This window comes from Enoplosus armatus, chromosome 17 (genome assembly GCF_043641665.1).
Source record: "Enoplosus armatus isolate fEnoArm2 chromosome 17, fEnoArm2.hap1, whole genome shotgun sequence".
NCBI classification, from domain to species: Eukaryota; Metazoa; Chordata; class Actinopteri; order Centrarchiformes; family Enoplosidae; genus Enoplosus; species Enoplosus armatus.
In genome coordinates, this window is record NC_092196.1 from 14,327,093 (window position 1) to 14,345,466 (window position 18,374).

Genomic DNA, 18,374 nt, shown 5'->3' on the forward strand with positions numbered 1-18,374 from the left:
TAGAAACCCCCACGTCACCCAGAGGTGTATTTATTTGGTTTGCATTAGATGGTGCATTTGATGTTTAGTTTCAGGTTCTACTTATGTCTTTTTTTGGTTAAAATGGTAAGTCACTCATTCATTTCATAGGCTTTGTCATAACATTTGTTTTCTTTCTTTTCTGTTTAAATATGTGCCAGCACATTATGTATGTTCATTTCATAAATTGACTATCCTTGGCAACTGGACCAGACAAATAAAAATCCTTTTTAAATCATCGTCATATGTTTTTTCATTCCCATCTTTATTTTCCCATTTGCATGGTTTGTTATTGGAATTTTGAATGGGTGCTGTTGATATCAGTTAGAGCCACTAGCCTGTGAGTGAATGCAAAATCTTGCTGCAGAAACAGTGACAATGATATGTTATAATGTTGATACACACTCAGTTAGGGGGTCTGAGTACACATAGGCATATTCAAAAACCAAATTTCTTTATTCAGTGATACTTTTTTTCTGTACACAGTTAAGCCTTTTCCTTCTTAAAAACATGGCTGTGCTTGGATCTCAAATCCGTCCAACAATACAGAAAAAAACATTTACTGGGCTGTTTGGATGTGGTAATACTGTTAACAATAGGCACTTGGTGAAGCATGACACAGGTTTAGTAAATATCCCCCTTCATTGCTGATCTTGGATCACATATTTCCCCTCACTTCTGTGATTGAATCTGTAAGGGCTGTTGGAGCATCCCTCTTGACTATTTGCAACAATCAACAAAAGTAAAAAGCACAGTTGGGTCTGAAAAGTAGGTACAAAAATTCACAGTAGCAACCTGGCTGTGCCACTCTTGTTTCACCAGATATAGCAGCATTTTCTCAGCTGTGTTTGGTGTGCAGCATCTCGGTGAGTAGAGAGTTGCAGGGCAAATCCCCCAGAAGATGGCGCTGGTACAAATACTCCTCAACCTGCAAGCTAATGCTGCGTACTTCAGGCAGCCGGAGCAACAGCTGGCCGAACTTGTCTGAATGTCCTGGATGAGTGCGTTGGGTGTGCTCCATCAGGGCCCTGTTCACCCTCTCTTGAGTCTGCTCCACCTGCCTGCGGCTCTGTACTGACTTCACATCTAGAGCAGAAAGAAGAAACATAGCACATTCATCAACACATAATACATACATGCATATCTGTTTAATGCCTACAGAAGCTTCATGCATGACAGTAACATGAAAAGAAAAATGCACAACTAAAAGCTCACAAAGTTGATCAAAAAGCTCACCAGGGTTGAATAGCACCAAGTATTTGAGACAGACAAACTCATGTCTGTCTAACTGGAGTGCCTTCAGTTTGGACACCAGGTCCTGGGTCCTCGATACCAGGCCACCCAATGTCACTCCTGCCTGAGAGATGATGGTCGATACCTCAATCTGCACCAGAATAAGAGAAAGGTGGTGCACACACTGTCATATTCAAAGACATTTTTGATGATCTTAAGAATTCTGCATTTGATGCAGTTCAAGTTAAACTTCACCTGTTGTCCTGTGACCAGATATATGCAGCCCTCTTTGCTGTAGGTCACCTGTCTACAGAGGTGATCCAGGACCAGCAGCTCACTCCAACAGCTCTGCAGCAGCACCATCTGGTCCTCTACCTGTGGGAAGCAAAAAAAAAAAACTGATCTGATGACTTTTGACCTCCAGTAAAGCACCCAACACATAGCAAAGAATAAATGTCATAGGGCCGCTCACACAGTTAATTAGAGATTTCTACTATTCTGAAAAGGGTTATGTAACTTTATAATTTTAACTTTGAATGATTCATCACCTTGAGCTCTTTGAAGAGTGAACTGTTCCTGGCCCACTCCACAACCCCAAACAGAGTTTGGTCTGCCATTTTGCACATGATGCTGAATGTATTTAGGCGGTCGTGTTTGCCTCGGTTGGCCTGTTCTCTCTGCAGGCTAGCGAGGACCTTGGCACGCAGCTGGCTCTCATCCTGCTCCCCCTCAAGGAGCTGGCTTAGGAAGTTATGTGCGAGAGTGGCCGATGGGGGGGTGTCTGGAGTTTGCGTGGGAGCCTGGGAGAGAGGGGTGGTTGAGCTTGGTGTTGAGCATGGGGATGATGCTGGTGTGCTTCTTGGAGTGAATGAATTGTTCTGAGTTGGGTGCATTGGATAGTTTGCGGCAGCTGAGCTGTAGGTAAAAGGCATTTCTCCTTTCTCCTGGAGGTATCCCGGGAAGGTGAGGTGGTACAGTCCAGGGTAAGGCAGGGATGGAGGAGGGAGCACCCTGTCTGCGCTCAGATTGCAGTCCAGAGGCATGGGTGGACCTGACTGCCCCATGCCAGAGGGATACATGTTGGACTGATGAAAAGCATCAGAGGACAATGGGGCACTTGTGTGACTGCTCATTTGGTGAAGGTCATTTGGAGCTGTGGGCCGGTGTGTTTGGGTAGTTTCTATCTTAATCCTGTAGGGAGCAGTGTTTGTCTGGTGATACACCTTTTGCTGTTTCATCTGCCTGTCCCGCCGGTACAGAGGGCCAAATTTATTCCTGCCACCTCTCATACGATCTGCTCTTACCGCTGTTGACAGAACATGAAACAAATAATCAAGGTTTTACAACAAGATTTCAGACACTGCCAGAGATGGTTTAGTTTAGAAAACTAATAATATGCCCACTCCATTTTGAGGGATCAGATTGGCTCCACAACACAAAGTCATCATATATAATCTGGGTCATTACAGCACAGATTTATGACTTCCTAGATAAGTCATATGGGAGAAAAGAACATGCATGTCAGTGGAACACAAGGCATGTCGCAATGGAGCAGAATACAATTACAAAGGCATGAGTGTATGTGTGTATGTTTCTGTGTGGAGGGTGGGGGCTATTTACTGCACCTTCTCTCTTCATGCCCACTGCCAAACACTTTTGGAAGCGGCAGTAAGGACAACGTTTCCTCTGTGAAAGGTTCATGGGGCAGCTCTGTTGTTCTGCACAGGTGTAATGCTTGTTATTCTGCACTGAGCGTTTAAAGAAGCCCTGCAGAGAGAGAGACTGTAAGGCCGTTGCCTCATTCTCTGCCAATTACAAGACAATCCTGAGTTACAGTATAAAATATGCATCATTATAGTTACAGAAATAGTATGTCTAAGTTCTATAGTAGTTGAATGTGGCTATTTGATGTATATTACAATACCAAAGTGCCCTATGGTACCATTGGCGAATACATACTTTTTCATGGACTGTCCAAATCCTATCCCTTACCTTGCAGCTTTCACAAGTGAGCAGTCCATAGTGGTATCCCGACACTTTGTCTCCACATATGGGACAGCTCTCCCCTGACTCTGGCCTGCTGTCTGACTCTGTCTTTAACTCCTGAGCTGGAGAATGACATCAAAATTACACATTAAATGTCCAATGCACAGTATGACACAGACTTCTGATACTAAAGGTGACCAATGAGGCAAAAGGTGAGATAACAAGTGCTGACTGTTCAATGTAGATTGTTATGGCGATGTGCCAAATTATTGAAAACACATACGTCCATTGACCAGAGAGCAAATCCTGCTCCAACCTTCCCTCTTCTCTCTATTTCTTCTTTACTTTTAGTAAAACACAGAGATGCTAAAGGTGAGTGGACTTCCCACTGTCTTGTGTTTCTTTTCTTTTGCATCAGTGCAGGTAATATCTCAAATCAGCCACAAAAAAGATTCTTAATTCATAATACATCTGGAATGACAACAGAAACACTCTCAGATTTGAGTTAAAGTACTGTAGAATACTCAGTGGTTGAATGCCATGCAGCTGACATGTAAGTGTGTCATCTAATAAGGTTTATTGCTCAGCTGTTGAGAGAAAAGTGGGCAGTACAGGACCTTGCAGACAGTACCTTATCACTCAGCTTGATTTGCTTGACTGTGATCAGAGATATGACCTTTACATAATTCCCAGAGATCACTGGTTTTGACTTCCCAGTCTCCCAAATGAAAATCCGTAGCATAACAATTAACCACATTCATGCCTTTACTTCTATAAATGTGGATTAAAACATGGACGTGATCAAAATAATTTCTGCACTACTTCATAATATTCATTTTCAGACACTTGCATTACACTTGATACATTGATACCTTTATAACACTGTACAAATCGGCCTAAAGGGACACTAGCCACCCATCTTACTCACATGTTGATGATCCCTCCAAAGTTAATAAATCCTCTAGGTAGTTGTCAGGATGGTGGACAAGAGGCTGGGGCTGCTGTGGGTGATAACCAGGTAGGTCCATTCTGGCTAATGGGACTTCAGAGCCAGTTCAGCCTGATCTTCATTGTTGCAGGAGACCAGACAGACACCGAAGGAGAGCCACAGAAAGGCCGGCAGGCAGGCCCAACAGCCCCGGTGGACTGATGGTTGTTTGAGGCCCACAAGTGGACTTCGATCTGCACTGAGTGTCATAAAACCTCTCCTGACTGGCACTCCTACGCAGTCAGTCAGCAAGCCAGCCAGCCAGCCAGCCAACCAGCCTCTCCATGGGAGACGGTCCGATATCCACCTGCTGGAATGTAACTGTAGTGAAATCACTCTGGTATCATTGAGCCATCCTGGAGCTCAGCTGATAAGATAAGAGTCCACAGAAGAGTGCAGTTCACCACAGTCAAAATTACAGTCAGATTTCATGTTAATTCCTGCATTATTATTATGAATTGTAGAATTGGAATTACTGCTGTGGTGGAAGAAGTGCACAGGTCCTTTACTTAAGTAAAAGTACCAGTACAATAATATAAAAATACTCCATTATGAGTAAACTCTTTAAGTGTCAAAAGTGGTTCACAATATAAATCTGAGACATTGTGAGATGATTGATGGGGGAAATAAGACAAAAAAAAAGTTTAGCTGCACAAATGTGTAGTCATTTTTTAAAAAACTTTTCTCTTATATTTGCTTTTTTTTGAAATAAGGAAACAGTTTACCTTGTTGGGTCTTGGACAGTTATTTAAATGAAACCATCTATGAGGAGGGGAAATCACTTTTTATTGTAACTGCTAACAGTTAAACATCAGCTATTAATTCTTGAGTAAAATATAATTTATCCACCTTAATATTGCATTCAAGGACAGTAAAATCCAAAACCTTGATTTTAAACAATACGATATTAGCCAACTTGTGAAATCAGAGACTGTGATTATATTACTCCACATTCGCTGCCAGTGCTTGTGATGATAAGGTGCCATTCAACAGCTCAGATGGTACAGGCTGCTTTTATGAAGCTCGCAGTGATGTTAAAGCGATAGGGCAGTTCAAGGGTGGATGGTTATGACTCTTACACATTAGCTAGTAAATGTATTATGACATTCATCAATAAAATTGTCAGTTTAGCCCCTGACACCTGATACTGACTGTCTCTCAGAAGGCAAATCTTCATGAAATGAGAAATATTCAACAATCCATAATGTGTGCCTCAGAAAATCCTGGCAGTATTGGTACTCTTGAACTTAATAGTGCTATCTGGTGGTATTGTGGAGTAACATTGTTCTAAACTGGAGTGGGACTGGGTTGTCTTTTGCAGGCTTCAGATATTGTTAGACCAGCTGCTTTAGACACATTTTAGGACAGGTCCAAAGACCTTTGATGAGTTAAGATCAAACAACGAAAAGAAATCAATGCAAAAGGGTAACTTTATTGAATATAACAGAAAACCATCAGATGAGCTAGTGTAAAACATTTTTCAAATCTGTCTGGCAGGTTATTTAAATGACACATTGGGACTTGAAGCAACGTCCAGCTACAAAATCTCTCCATGTACACTGTCTGCGGTGAGCTGTCATTGCACAGGACTCACAATGTTCAAGCGAAAGGAGAAAACTCCATTTCCTCACTGCTGGAACACACAGGGTCATCTTCAACGACAAACCACACCTCATTGTGCCTGTTAAACATCGTCATTGGACTGCAAGAAACAAATGCACATACACACACACAATCATTTATTGCAGAATATAAAATCATCTTCTGATAATCACTGAGAAAATTATGTTATATCATTTGTTATACCTGTTATATCCAACAGCATAGTGGAAGCCCTTTTTGTATTCTGCATTAACTGCGTCAAGGGCAGAGGACAGACTTCCAGCGTTGCTTTTGTCAGACATGCTCGTCATCCATCCTCCGTAGCTCTGTACATACATGTTCATTTCTGGCATGTCATATATGTACACCTGCAAGACAGCAAAGTTCATTGTCATTAGAACTGAGGGTACACTTCACAGAATAGATTCAAACATGATCATGGAAATCATGACTAGATGAAGGTTGATGTCTATTTTTCTGCCATGTTTTGTCAGAGAAGCGTACCTTCTCGTCAGTAGGTTTGGGGGGATTCTTCTGATGTTCGGCTGGCAGCAAGAAACTCATTGTGTAGACACCCATTTCCCAAAATGTCTTGTGAGACATTTTCACAACAACAGGAGATGTCATGTCAATTTTCTTTCCTGAAGGTGGACATTCAGAACAGTTTTTTTTAGAAATGTCACAAACAGGAAACACACAACATATCAAATGTTCTGACTTGAATTTCCAATAAAACCGCCAAACCTATCTCTGCTCTGTGGTCACAACTAAATACAGTAATTATAGGTCAAAGGACATTTTAATTTTAGCTGTACCACATATTCAAACAAAGGTTGGAAAGACAAACTGAATCTCTCATTTGTTTTGAAGACTTTAAAACATAGCTTAAAGCTTTTTGAATGCTACTTGTGACTGTTTCTGTAATGCTGAGCCACTGTATTGTGAATGTAAATGGTGTGCTGTTCTGATTTTTCTGTCTATGCTTACACTGTACATGTTTATTTTTGTGCAGAAGTCTCTTGAAAATGAGACGACCTGTTTCAATATTAAATAAAACATGAATGAAATGAAAGTGGATGCGCACACACACACACACACACACACACACGTACGTACGCACCACTCTTGTTGGCACCAGTGATGTATGCAAACAGTCGTCTGAATGCTCTCATTGCTGCAATCTCCATGAAGAAGGATGTCTCATCAGTTGAAACCCATCTCACAGAGTCGTAGTGACGGACCTGAGGGACATGAACAAACATGGTGGGGTGGGCTTTTTGAAAAGTCTCTTGCACCTGAAATGTGAAAAGGTTTCTCCCTTCCTCTGACACACTCACCTCATATTTGTCAGTCTCACAAACCAGATCAAACAGCAGGCATTGTTCTGTCTCAGTACAGAACCTCAACTGAGATGAGTTTCTGTGTAATTAGAGGGGAAACTGTTAAAAAGGCACAGATGCAGTCATTAAGAGGTATATAAGCTGATAGCAATAATCATCTGTGCCAGGATCTGGGTAAAAATGGGATTAGTATCTTCAATTCCTCACATATCCATCAATCTACTTCATGAGCTGATTAGAAATGTTCATATTTAACCAACCAAAAAAACAACAACACTTCAATGTAAAAACATTAACTTTTTTTACTCTCTAATTTTGGTCAAATGCAGCAATCTAATTAGGATAATTGGGATCAATTCAGGTTTCTTACCCAACTCTGGCCTCAGCTGTTAGCACCAGCAGAAAGCCAACAAGCCCTGAAAGATAAATCCTGAGACACACAATTAACAACATTAAAGCTTAGTTCATACACCCAGAAATTTCTCTTCAATGATTTTCATCTAAGACAATCTGAACAGTAAAACTGTACTTACATCGTGGCAGACTGTTGGGCTCCGTGCATTCCAAATTGTATCTTTGCAGTCTGGTCCACAGCAACTATTTATTCCAACTCTGGTTATGAAAAGAAAACTGGCCACTCCCTGAACCCATAACAAAAAACAGACAATTGAGTGTTATGACCAATGGGAACCCAAAGCAGACATGTGAAACTGGGAAGAATTACGAAACAAACAGGGAGACACGTTTGACTGTGCGTGTCTTTGACATGTTTTGTAACCTCAATAATATCTCTGTGATGGTAATGATCTAAAGGTGGTCAAAGATCTAGTTTGGACTACTCTCAGTTTTTATGTATTTTATGTAGTATTTGTGCAAACCTCTCTTTGGAAAGATTGTTCAACCGTAAACCTTAAATAGAGAATGGGAGGTAAAATCTGATTTAATTTATATAATATTTTTGGTCATTGTTACAGTCTGTCACATCAATACACTAGCACTAGCTAGTTGCATTGGATAAAGTGGTCACTGATAGTATAATACCAGATACAAAAGAAAATTGCTGGTCAAAGAGCAAAACGTTTATAATAGAAAATACAAATTATTTTTCATGTGACCTGATTTCTCTCTCTGGTCCATCTACAATCTAATAACACATTAAATAATCAATAAACAGTACAATCCCTCATCAGGTGGTACAAAGTGTGACAGTGACAGACAACATGTGAGGCGGCGGCTCACGTTTTTACTTTTAACATGAGCGAGACGCCTAGTTCCCATGCAATATTATTTACCACCACATTGTACAGAATGTCCTCAATGACCACCCTGGCTGTGGTACACACAGACAGACAGAAGAGAACACAAAAGAGAAATGATGGACTAACTATGTGAGAATTCATGTCACAAGAGAATTACTTATATTGTCCCTTTTGTTGGCTCAGACCACATGATACCTGTTTTGTACCTGCAGAACACCAAATCCCTGAAGTTTGTTCCTATTTCAAGAAAATGCATTCAACCACAAGACAAAAGGTCCAATCACACCTTTTGTCTTGTTGTGGAATGCATAGATGAGAGAGTGATGACAATCACGCTGTGAGGAAAACATTTTTAACAATTACAGTTATTATACACTTGGTTACTCAAGGTGATAGTAAATGCTTCATTTGAATTATAATCTGAGTAAAAATTAGATTTTAGATGATCACCATAACTGAAAGAAAACAATAAAAATAAGATGCAAAAAATATACCAATCAAAAACAAAAAAACTATGAAAATTGCTAAATAACTAAATGCTTTTTTTTCTTGTCCCCAGTCTTTTTTGGAACATTTTTTTATCAATGAAAAAAGGAAATAAATACATGATGGCATCTCCTTAGTGAAGATGAGTAACTCTGGAAGTTGTCTTAAACATTTGTGTTTTGCTGCTTAAAACTGTTGACACTGATGATTGTTTTAAGTGGTTTGTATGAACATGTATGGAGACCTGTTAAACATAAATGAGATGAAATTCTTGTGTTAAAATAAAGATGGTCATTTTGACATTTTATTACCTCCTGTCTACTGTATTAAAAACTCACTGAGGAAAGAGTTTACTATGAGTTCTGTTAAATTTCACAATGGCAGCTTTGGGTTGACAACCTTTCAGGATAACTTGCTTTGATTAATATTTCATACGGGGTTTTAGACAGTAATTAATAATACGAACAATTTATATGAATCAAGTTAGAGCGAAAGTTTTAATGTATGGCAAATAACGGCAGGAAACGTCCACAGGATTATACTTAATGCTCTTTCTGATATCAGTAATGGTGCTTTAAATTCTGCTGAGTGCACATACTGCTGCACCTTGATTATAACATACCATTAACCACTCCACAACAATGGACTCACCTGGTCGTTAAAAATGCAACCTGAGTATAACAGCAGCTTAAACTTAAAAGATGTTTTCTTCTATATGACAAAGCAAGGAAGACGTAAGAAAGCCTCCCTCATGGCCTCAGCCCAACTCTCACGAATTCTCATTCTCAAGTGTCACAAAAGTTTTCATGTATGGCCAATTGTTGTTGCAAGTCTTGCCAAAGGTCAAGGGAACAACCAACAGCCAACATGAAACTGCATCAGAGGGTTGTCGGTTGCTGCTGATGCTTGCAATGTGTGTTGAATAAATTCTGTCGACGATAATAACAACTTCTGAGGCAAACATGTGATCTTGTTTATGTGAATGGTGCCACAAAACTGCGGTCATGTAAGCAGCGGTTGTTCGTTGAGAAGTTACTCTGAACAAAACTCCTCTGGTTCTTGAATGCATCGATATCTTGCTAGCAAGCAAAATGAGACGTAAACAAAGGCATGTTTGGGCTGTTGAAAGTGTGTCTAAATTATTGAGTGTTTACTTTTGTGGTGCCGGGTGGCTAAACTAAACGTCCCGGTCCAGTGCAAACAACACATGTTCCGTTTATTACTGGAATAAAACAGCGGTAACCTCTTCTGTTTGTTTTATTTTGATAGTCTTTACCGGAAGTACCAGTATGGCGTTGTGTCTGTCTTGAAGCTAGGTGGAAACAGTCAATGTGGTTACTAACGGTTGACTTGAGTGTATTTAAAATCACGAGTGTCTAGGAACAGAAAGGTTTAATGTAGATGTTGGTATTGTGTCTGCCTTCACGCTAGGAGACAGTTGAATTTATTTAGATTCACGAGTGTTTACTGCCACCTTGTGGTCACAATTAGGAACTGCAAAATATGAAATTCGTCAAGTCAGAGGCAATGCATTAGCATACAACGGGAATACACTTCCGGTAAATACTTTCAAAATGAGGTGACAAAATTGATGTGTGTTAGTGAGGCTTATTGTCATTATTAAAGGTTATCAATAAGAGTAGCCATACGATAAGTACTAATGTTATTGGTATCTGTATTACTAATGTACTTTGTTATCATACAATAGGGCAACGTGTTTTTATCCCATACCCCGGTGCTCCGGTTTTCCTCCGAGTCTGAGACATACGTACAGGTTCTCAACTCTAAAAATAGTTGCAGTTGACTGTCCATTGTGAGCCCCGCGCGAACCTGCATGACGAGCAGGAATAGATGACGGATTAATGAATTTAAGCTTTTTAAAACTTTATTTTATTACCTTTTTTATTTATCGCAATAATTTGGATCGTATGACTACTGACATAACACAGCGCGATGTGTGGCCCATAATATAGCATACATCTGCAGTTTTTTCTTCACTTAAAGAACTACAACTCCCACGTACTGAGTCGGCCTATGTGACCCATTTAGGTAATCGCTGGGTTTATGTAGCCGCATGTCCCGATGTGACTTGGTCGTGCCCCTCCTGTCTGAATGCTGCAGTAACGTCAGTTTATCGATGGTTTAGTTCAATCTTGATTTCGCGTATCTGCCGCTGTGGAGGACGAGCTGCTCGCTCTACAGGTTGGTAGACTACAACACCTACTACAAGTCGACCTGCAGGCCTCTGAGTCTGGACTTTGATGAGATTAACTCGACAGTCTATAGAGACCTTAATGTATATTTTATCCCCAGTGGCGACACTGTAGTTTACATTCAAGTTGGATGATATACAGTGGTAGGAAGTAACTATTATTCGTGTACTGTGCCTAACCACACTTTTGAGGTACTCATAATGAGTATCATCATTTTATGCTATAATTCTACTTCTCTGTATATTTTTACTCCACTACATTTATGTTACTGCTGCAGTTTCTAGTCACTTACGAAACCTGATCCATTGTAAGTGGTTAAATTTAGCTCCACCTCTGTGGAAGCAAATAGTGACCATAAAATAAGCAACTCAATACTTATTTTGAAATGTAATCAATACTGAATACTTTGCTTACCACTGAATTTATAGCACTGGACATTCTTTACTTTAAAAACCATCTATCTTCAGTACTTGATTTAAAGTTGTGAAATTTCAAAACTTTGTACAGGGGTTCACAAATTCAGATTTAAAAGTACCCAATATTCAGACTCCACTGATACCAATGATAAGCTACCGAGCCAAGCTGTAAGGCTGCTCACACTAAGGCATCAGTAATAATAGAACAATATTGTGATAATAATATAGTAGTAGAGTATTTTTACTTTAGATTTTGGTGTTAATACTTGTCTACTTTTACTTTAGTAAAATTGTTGTGCATCTCTAAAATGTGACACTTGACATACAGTACATACTCACTGTGATTATACATGTTACAGGGTTCAAGTGTGAGTGAAGGGCCTCTCTGGTCAAAGCACTACGCTGGCTGTGGTAGGCGGCTAAACATTCCAGGATAAATAAATCAGATTCGAGACAATAGTCTTTGAACAAACACAGAACTGGCCTCACAGGTGCCTCACAGCAGCATTGGCTTCTCACATCCAGTGACTTAATTTGTTGAGTTTTGATTTAAATTAATTGTTTAGAGCAAAAACTCAACCTAGAACCCTCTCTCTGCTAAAAACAGCTGCATTTGTTGTAGTAGGTATGACCACTGCATTGAGTGGTGGTTGTTGAGATATTTACAGTGGAATTCCATTGGAAACATAAAGCCTAAACATTTGGATTTGAGATCAGCTCACAGAGAAACAAAGGCTTCTTAGAGGACTTATTATTTTGCACTATCATTCAGTAATCATGCAGGGAGAAATAAAGATGACAAAGAAATAAAAGAGAAGCAGAGATACCAATTGCCTCCACTTACAGTAATGTCATTAGATCATAATCCATGCATGCAATACAATTCTTGCTTTTATTGACCGGAAAACCTTATTGTTTCTTTGCTTTTTTATATTTCATGCATTCTCTGGGGATTTTTAAATAGTGTTCAAGCAAAGTAAGAAATCAATAATTGAAACAGATGACACATTTGTAAAAATGGCTTCACAAAAAAGTGAATTTCAACCCGTAAATAACGTCTTCGGTGTACAGAGTGGTGATGACGATGATATATGATATTGTGAGAGAACTATTCTTTTAATTCAATTTCCTTGTTCACAGCATTTTTTGACTGAGCAGTCAGGATCCTCCTGAGCCTTGAGGTCAGAGGTCAAAGAGCCATGGGGACCAGAAGGGTGCTGGTAACTGGGTGCTCCTCTGGCATTGGCTTGGCTGTGGCAGCACGGCTGGCCAAGGATGAGCTTAGACGGTTTAAAGGTCAGCCATTCACTCTCCTCAACCAAAAAGAGTAGATGATAGAAAAAAACCACAGCTACTGACAGCCAGTCTATTCGTTGTTTATCCGAGGCAGTGGTTGCCACAATGAGGGATCTTAGGAAACGGGGGCCCTTGGAGAAAGCGGCAGGTGACTACTTAAACAAAACCCTGGAAATCAAACAGTTAGACGCCTGTTGTGAAGCCTCCATCAGAGAGTGTGTCAACAGCCTGCCGGACAGACGGGTGGATGTTCTCGGTTTGTCTCCTCTCATTCACATATATATTCTCATAGACACCTTTAAAGTGAATTTCCGCATATAATGACATATGATACTCTGCTGTTCTAGTGAACAATGCTGGTGTCGGCATGATTGGACCGCTGGAGTGCCAAAGTGTCGCTGCCATGAAGGAGCTCTTTGACACAAACTTCTTTGGCCTGGCACGGCTGGTGAAAGAGCTGCTGCCCGACATGAAGCGGAGGCAGAGCGGCCATATTGTGGTGATGAGCAGCGTCATGGGAATACAGGGTGCGTTTGTTTGTGTCAGTGTAATTACAGAAGAAGTTAACAATGAAAAGAGAGTTAAGAGGATGCTCATAGGTTTCCTCATGTTTCTACACAGGGCTTCTCTTCAACGACGTCTACTCTGCCTCCAAATTTGCTGTGGAAGGATTTTGTGAAAGTCTGGCAGTGCAAGCAATGAAGTTTAACATCAAGTGATTACATGTCCTGAAAAATACATTAGCTTTAACTACTTAATGCAGCCGCCTCACAGCGGAAACTTGAGTTATCAGTAAGATTTCTACTACTCGTTGACTGTAATGGAACAGGTCCTATATGTATCTTTTCTATGTCTCTGTCACAAGGACGACTCTAGTGGAACCTGGCCCTGTGGTGACAGAGTTTGAGAGAAAAGTGTACGAGGATGCTGAGAAGATGGATCTATCAGGGACAGACGAGGAGACCGCCAAAATCTTTCGTGAAGTTTATCTGCCGTACTCTAAAAAGGTCTTCGCCTCATTAGGCCAGACACCAGAGGAAGTGGCTGAGGCAAGTGATGACAGCTACGTTTCTATTTCAATTGAAAACGTCACTAAGAAATACTTGGTTTTGTCGGTGAAAATGCATAATGAGGAAGCCCCCTCCAGTGTTGAAATATTTTCATTTTTATTATTCAGCAAACCATTAAAGTGATCACAGCCAAGGAGCCTCCACTGCGCCACCAGACCAACCGCCTGTACATGCCCATGACGGCACTGAAGCACGCAGATCCGACCGGCCGACTGCCTCTGGACACCTTCTACAAGATGATCTTTAAACATGACAGCGTGTTCAATGCTACTCTCGGGGTGCTGCGCGTGCTGCAGAGGAAGGCAGGGAAGAAATAAAGATTTTACTGTCAAGTTGCACAGACTATAAATGTTATTCTTAAAGAGACAGTGATTGACTGTGGTAGTGGCAACATGGCACAGGCCATAGGATGTTGTCTGTGCAATACTATAAAAGACACGTTAGTTCCTCATGTACTGTAAATATGCACACAAAATGTATGGACTCCATTGGTTGTACAGGTAAATACTGTAAAACAGCAATGTGAAATAAAAGCACTTTTTCCGTTCTCTCTTAATTTTAAAGAAAACAAGAGCAGGGCAATAAAAAGAGTAAAAACATCTGTTTTATTTGTTCTGTATTGATTCTAACAAAGACGATTTGGTGTAATCTTATTACTAGTCAAGGAATATTACGATGCTGTATATGATCTATCCTATTGGCAGGCAGACTGGCAAACAAACAAAAAAAGTAATATATAAAGAAATAAAATCAATTTTCCAGCTATTTTTAAATTATTCACATTACTGTTTGGATGTTATCTTCATTGCAATGGCTTTCAAAGAACATTTATATCCTAGACACCCAGTTGACTCCCGAAGGTTTAGTTGCGCCATAAGTAAAGACCACTGGTGTTGACTCTGTGGCATTCTCCATACCACCGCCCTCCCAGGTAGGTCTAAGAGCAGTTTGAAGAATGAGTGTCCTGGTCTTTGTCAAATGTAGAGAACTCCTGACCATTATGTTGATTTTGAGAATTTCAGGGGGAAAAAAGAAAAACAAAATCGATTGTTTGAAGTTCTGAGGGATGTTGTAATGGCTACAGGGTACTGAGCCTTGCACTCCTGAATTACACTTGTACTTCTAGTGATACAGATATTGACTGTTTCACAATCTGTTAGACTCTCTCCTCCATCTTTGAAGCCACAACTAAGTTTGAGGCCTTCCTGCTCTGGACCCATGGAGAAGGAGGAGAACACTTAAGACTAGAGGATTCATGGAATAACACCAAAATCTGTCACCAAATCTCAACTCTAACCCAACCAGTATTCTCCAGATGTTTGTCCAAGCCCAGTCCTGTACTGGTCCCACCCCCAAACAGTGCTGTCCTTTCTTCTCTGAATGACCTTGAGTGGAATCTGTTATTACGGCCAATGCTTGAATATACTCAAGTGTTTTAATGCACTAACAATTACATTTGATAAAAAAAAATACTTAGATGATAAATAATATTTAAATATGCATACTCTCCATTTACCGTCAGATTCATCCTAACAGCCCATGTCACAGTAGAAATGGACAGGGGAGACTGATCCAGCTGGGTAAATGCTGTAAACCCCACTAACCAAAACCTCTGTTGTACAAGTCTTACCATTATTGCTCCGATGAAGTAGCACAACTTTAATCTGCATAGGGGTATCTGCTTGTAGTTTTCACCATACTTGACTCAGTCTGGGTTTAATCTCCTGTGTAGCAAAACAAAGCAAGCTAAACTTCAAGACAGCAGTCAGGAGTCAAGTGTGCTCTTCACATGCCCATTGTTTGTTTTCTTGGGATTGTGTAGTGACTAATACCAGCTGTTGGTCGCAGCTAAAAATAAGACAATAGATCTCAATTTGTCCTTGTTAAGAAAGAGGGGGTGAGGTGGAACTATTTTAACCCTCTCTTTCTCTTTTTTGAATTTAATAGTATAAACTACATCGGATGGACATAGAGACAATATCATGACAATATATCATACATATTCAATCTAATACAAGAGTCCTGCAACTAATACTACCATTGGGAAGTTTATAATGTAAATTTTGTTGATGCAGACAGATTAGATAAATGCTCATTCATCGTTGTGGTAATTTTTTAGGCTGTAGTTTTAGGTGATGCAAAATAACAATAGGTAACCTCGAATATAATGCAGTCCAATACAATATTACCACAAACTGTGATGTTAAAAAATATTATTTTTGCCTTTTGAAATCACAAAGAGAGCATTTATTGTGGGGCTGTTGTATTGGGCAGAAAGAGTCAAATTTCAGACTATAAAAGTGTTGAAAAATTCATCTCAGGTAACTGCATTTTCTGTTTTATTTCAATGGTTATGATTATGAGGACCTGAATTAATGAACATCCTCCTTTGAAATATGAAGCAATCACTGAACACGAGGACACAAAAGTGTAGTTCCCTACAGTTTTTATTATAAGTAACTTATTTTACAACTTTTGACTGTAGAAAGAAAAACCGTGGAAAGGTTTTATGTACAATGATTTTGAACTACTTTTAAACAAGTATAGAAATTAATAATGATAGAAAATATCTATGACTCTTCTAATAACACAAGACCAATAAAACATCAGCCACAGCCTCAGCTTCAGATAATGCTAAATGAAGTACATTTTATTTTTGTCCTTTTTAGTACATAATCATTTTAGAAACATGAGACTTCTCAATCAATTATCTACCCAGAACAAACATATTTACAAACAGAAGTTGGGAGGTTGAAATGTACAAAACACTTAGTGCGACCTGGTAGGGAAATAGAAAGACCAGTTATATATAAAAATAAAAAACAAACAAAACTGTTTTCTTTGTAAGTAAAATGTCAACTGGGCTGTGAACAACAACATGTTTCCCCGGTCTGACAGAACAGTAGCTGAGTCTATAGTGAACAGGATAAAACAATGAATGAAAGACAAACTCAGTCTACACAACTAGGGGCAGTGTTAGGTCACCACTAAAGTAGTAGCTAGGAGTGGCGGCCTACTCATTTCTGTTCATGTCACGAGGTGAAAATGCAAAAGTTACTTTCTCACTTCTACTATTATCAATTGACTTTATGCTGAAATGTCCACATTATAAGGAGAGGATGACCTCTATCCTGAACACTCAGGTCATGTGGACATAAAGAGTTGGTCAGACATTACACAAGGTGTTAGCTGGATGACTGGGAGTGTCATCTCAGAATTTTGTAAAAGGTTAAAGGGTGCAGCACTACATAGTAGTGTTCTTTCCTTCAGTCTCCTCTAACAACCATCTTAAGATGCAACTCCATGGCCCCTGGACTAGAAGCTACTGTAGATGCAGGGGAACTGTCCCACTGCATGCCATAAAACACCTCCCTGAGGAGTGACAGGGCACAAGCAGTCACAGCCCAGCAGCCACACCCTCACACTGACCACTACTCCACCGCAGACACTACCAGAGACGAGGTGAGAGTATCAACGAGACCTCAACTGCCACAGATAGTCCAGGAATGTTTCCCTTTAGTCCAGTGAAGGACATGATGCGGGCTCAAATTAAACTTCTACCTGTCTGTCATCTGGTTCTGTCCTGTGTTGGATGAAAGGCACAGCATCCAGACTCAACTAGACAGGCAACATGGAGGAATGTTTGCAGGGAAGAATGATATAAAATAGCAGCTGATAAGCATGGCTTAGTACATCTGAAGTGATGTTAAAAAAAACAGGTATTCATGGTTTTCACAAATATACAGAGTATAAAACAAAAAATTAAAACATAAAATAAAAGGGCAGTGAGAGGCTGATTTTACAGGCAAAACAATTCAGTTTGAAAACTCTTAGAATGAATGAAAACAAGCTTCAAAACTGACGGTAACAGGGCTGACAGTGGAAGTGGAGGTAAGAGTCCTGTAGAGTCAGTGAGAAACTACAGTTAAAATGGGAGCATTACGCCTAAAACTTTACTCTGCTGATATATATTGAAAGGTCATAAGGAAATGCCACCCATTTATCATAAATATCCATTGTAGTTAAATGTTGTATTCGACCCACACTTGCCCTTCGAGGCTGGTCACTTGAAGTGCTTCAGAGACACCCATCTACATTCTTATTCATAATACTCATGGAAAGTAATCAATTACCACAATTGAATTAGATCATAAGATATAACTACTGCTGAGTAACTTTTAATATATATTTGCTAGAACCAGTTTATCATCCTTACCAGCTGTTGTTGGCCTAAATAAATATCCGTCAAGAGCTTAAAAAAATCCTCTTTCTGTCTGTTAACTGGTCTGAATGATGAATTATATTCCTTTACCATCACTTGCCACACTGGCTAAATAGAAATGTAGGCGGTCCGTATAAAATAGGAGGGGGGGGGGGGGCATTATGTGAGACGCTAGGACAGAAAGAGGGAGAAAACACCAAAAAAAGGCAGTTCAGAGAGATAAAAACAATAAATAAAAATAAATG

The 18,374-nt window shown here is 39.8% G+C and overlaps 3 protein-coding genes and 1 pseudogene across 3 annotated transcripts; 1 reads left to right on the forward strand and 3 right to left on the reverse strand.

Annotated features, from left to right (window-relative positions):
* Positions 1-856: 856 nt before the first annotated feature.
* On the reverse strand, positions 857-4,265 carry nr5a5 (nuclear receptor subfamily 5, group A, member 5). The gene is made up of 7 exons (XM_070922561.1): positions 4,166-4,265; positions 3,244-3,359; positions 2,877-3,018; positions 1,800-2,557; positions 1,507-1,626; positions 1,255-1,402; positions 857-1,104 (listed from the first exon to the last, which is right to left on the reverse strand). Exons 1-7 carry the CDS (start codon positions 4,263-4,265, stop codon positions 857-859), a joined length of 1,632 nt encoding a protein of 543 aa, XP_070778662.1.
* Positions 4,266-5,824: 1,559 nt separating this feature from the next.
* soul5 (heme-binding protein soul5) lies at positions 5,825-7,729 on the reverse strand. Its single transcript, XM_070923706.1, has 7 exons — positions 7,701-7,729; positions 7,538-7,597; positions 7,165-7,246; positions 6,948-7,068; positions 6,332-6,468; positions 6,032-6,195; positions 5,825-5,927 (listed from the first exon to the last, which is right to left on the reverse strand). The coding sequence occupies exons 1-7, from the start codon at positions 7,727-7,729 to the stop codon at positions 5,825-5,827; spliced, it is 696 nt and encodes a 231-aa protein (XP_070779807.1).
* Positions 7,730-12,740: 5,011 nt separating this feature from the next.
* Positions 12,741-14,224, forward strand: LOC139300291 (retinol dehydrogenase 8). The gene is made up of 6 exons (XM_070923330.1): positions 12,741-12,837; positions 12,932-13,093; positions 13,185-13,364; positions 13,459-13,552; positions 13,703-13,886; positions 14,015-14,224. Exons 1-6 carry the CDS (start codon positions 12,741-12,743, stop codon positions 14,222-14,224), a joined length of 927 nt encoding a protein of 308 aa, XP_070779431.1.
* A 465-nt stretch (positions 14,225-14,689) lies between these two features.
* On the reverse strand, positions 14,690-15,877 carry LOC139300004 (microfibril-associated glycoprotein 4-like; annotated as a pseudogene).
* Between the last annotated feature and the right edge of the window lie 2,497 nt (positions 15,878-18,374).

Excerpts from the sequence above, each read along its gene's own strand:
- nr5a5 (XM_070922561.1), bottom strand. The coding sequence starts at position 4,265 with ATGGACCTACCTGGTTATCACCCACAGCAGCCCCAGCCTCTTGTCCAC. Across the intron at positions 2,558-2,876 it reads AGTGGGCATGAAGAGAGAAG|CGGTAAGAGCAGATCGTATG; the intron begins GTGCAGTAAATA and ends TTCTGTCAACAG. Across the intron at positions 1,627-1,799 it reads CACTCTTCAAAGAGCTCAAG|GTAGAGGACCAGATGGTGCT; the intron begins GTGATGAATCAT and ends TGCTTCCCACAG.
- soul5 (XM_070923706.1), bottom strand. The coding sequence starts at position 7,729 with ATGCACGGAGCCCAACAGTCTGCCACGAT. Across the intron at positions 7,247-7,537 it reads ACAGCTGAGGCCAGAGTTGG|AAACTCATCTCAGTTGAGGT; the intron begins GTAAGAAACCTG and ends CTAATTACACAG. Across the intron at positions 7,069-7,164 it reads GTGAGACTGACAAATATGAG|GTCCGTCACTACGACTCTGT; the intron begins GTGAGTGTGTCA and ends CATGTCCCTCAG.
- LOC139300291 (XM_070923330.1), top strand. The coding sequence starts at position 12,741 with ATGGGGACCAGAAGGGTGCTGGTAACTGGGTGCTCCTCTGGCATTGGC. Across the intron at positions 13,365-13,458 it reads CAGCGTCATGGGAATACAGG|GGCTTCTCTTCAACGACGTC; the intron begins GTGCGTTTGTTT and ends GTTTCTACACAG. Across the intron at positions 13,553-13,702 it reads GCAATGAAGTTTAACATCAA|GACGACTCTAGTGGAACCTG; the intron begins GTGATTACATGT and ends CTCTGTCACAAG.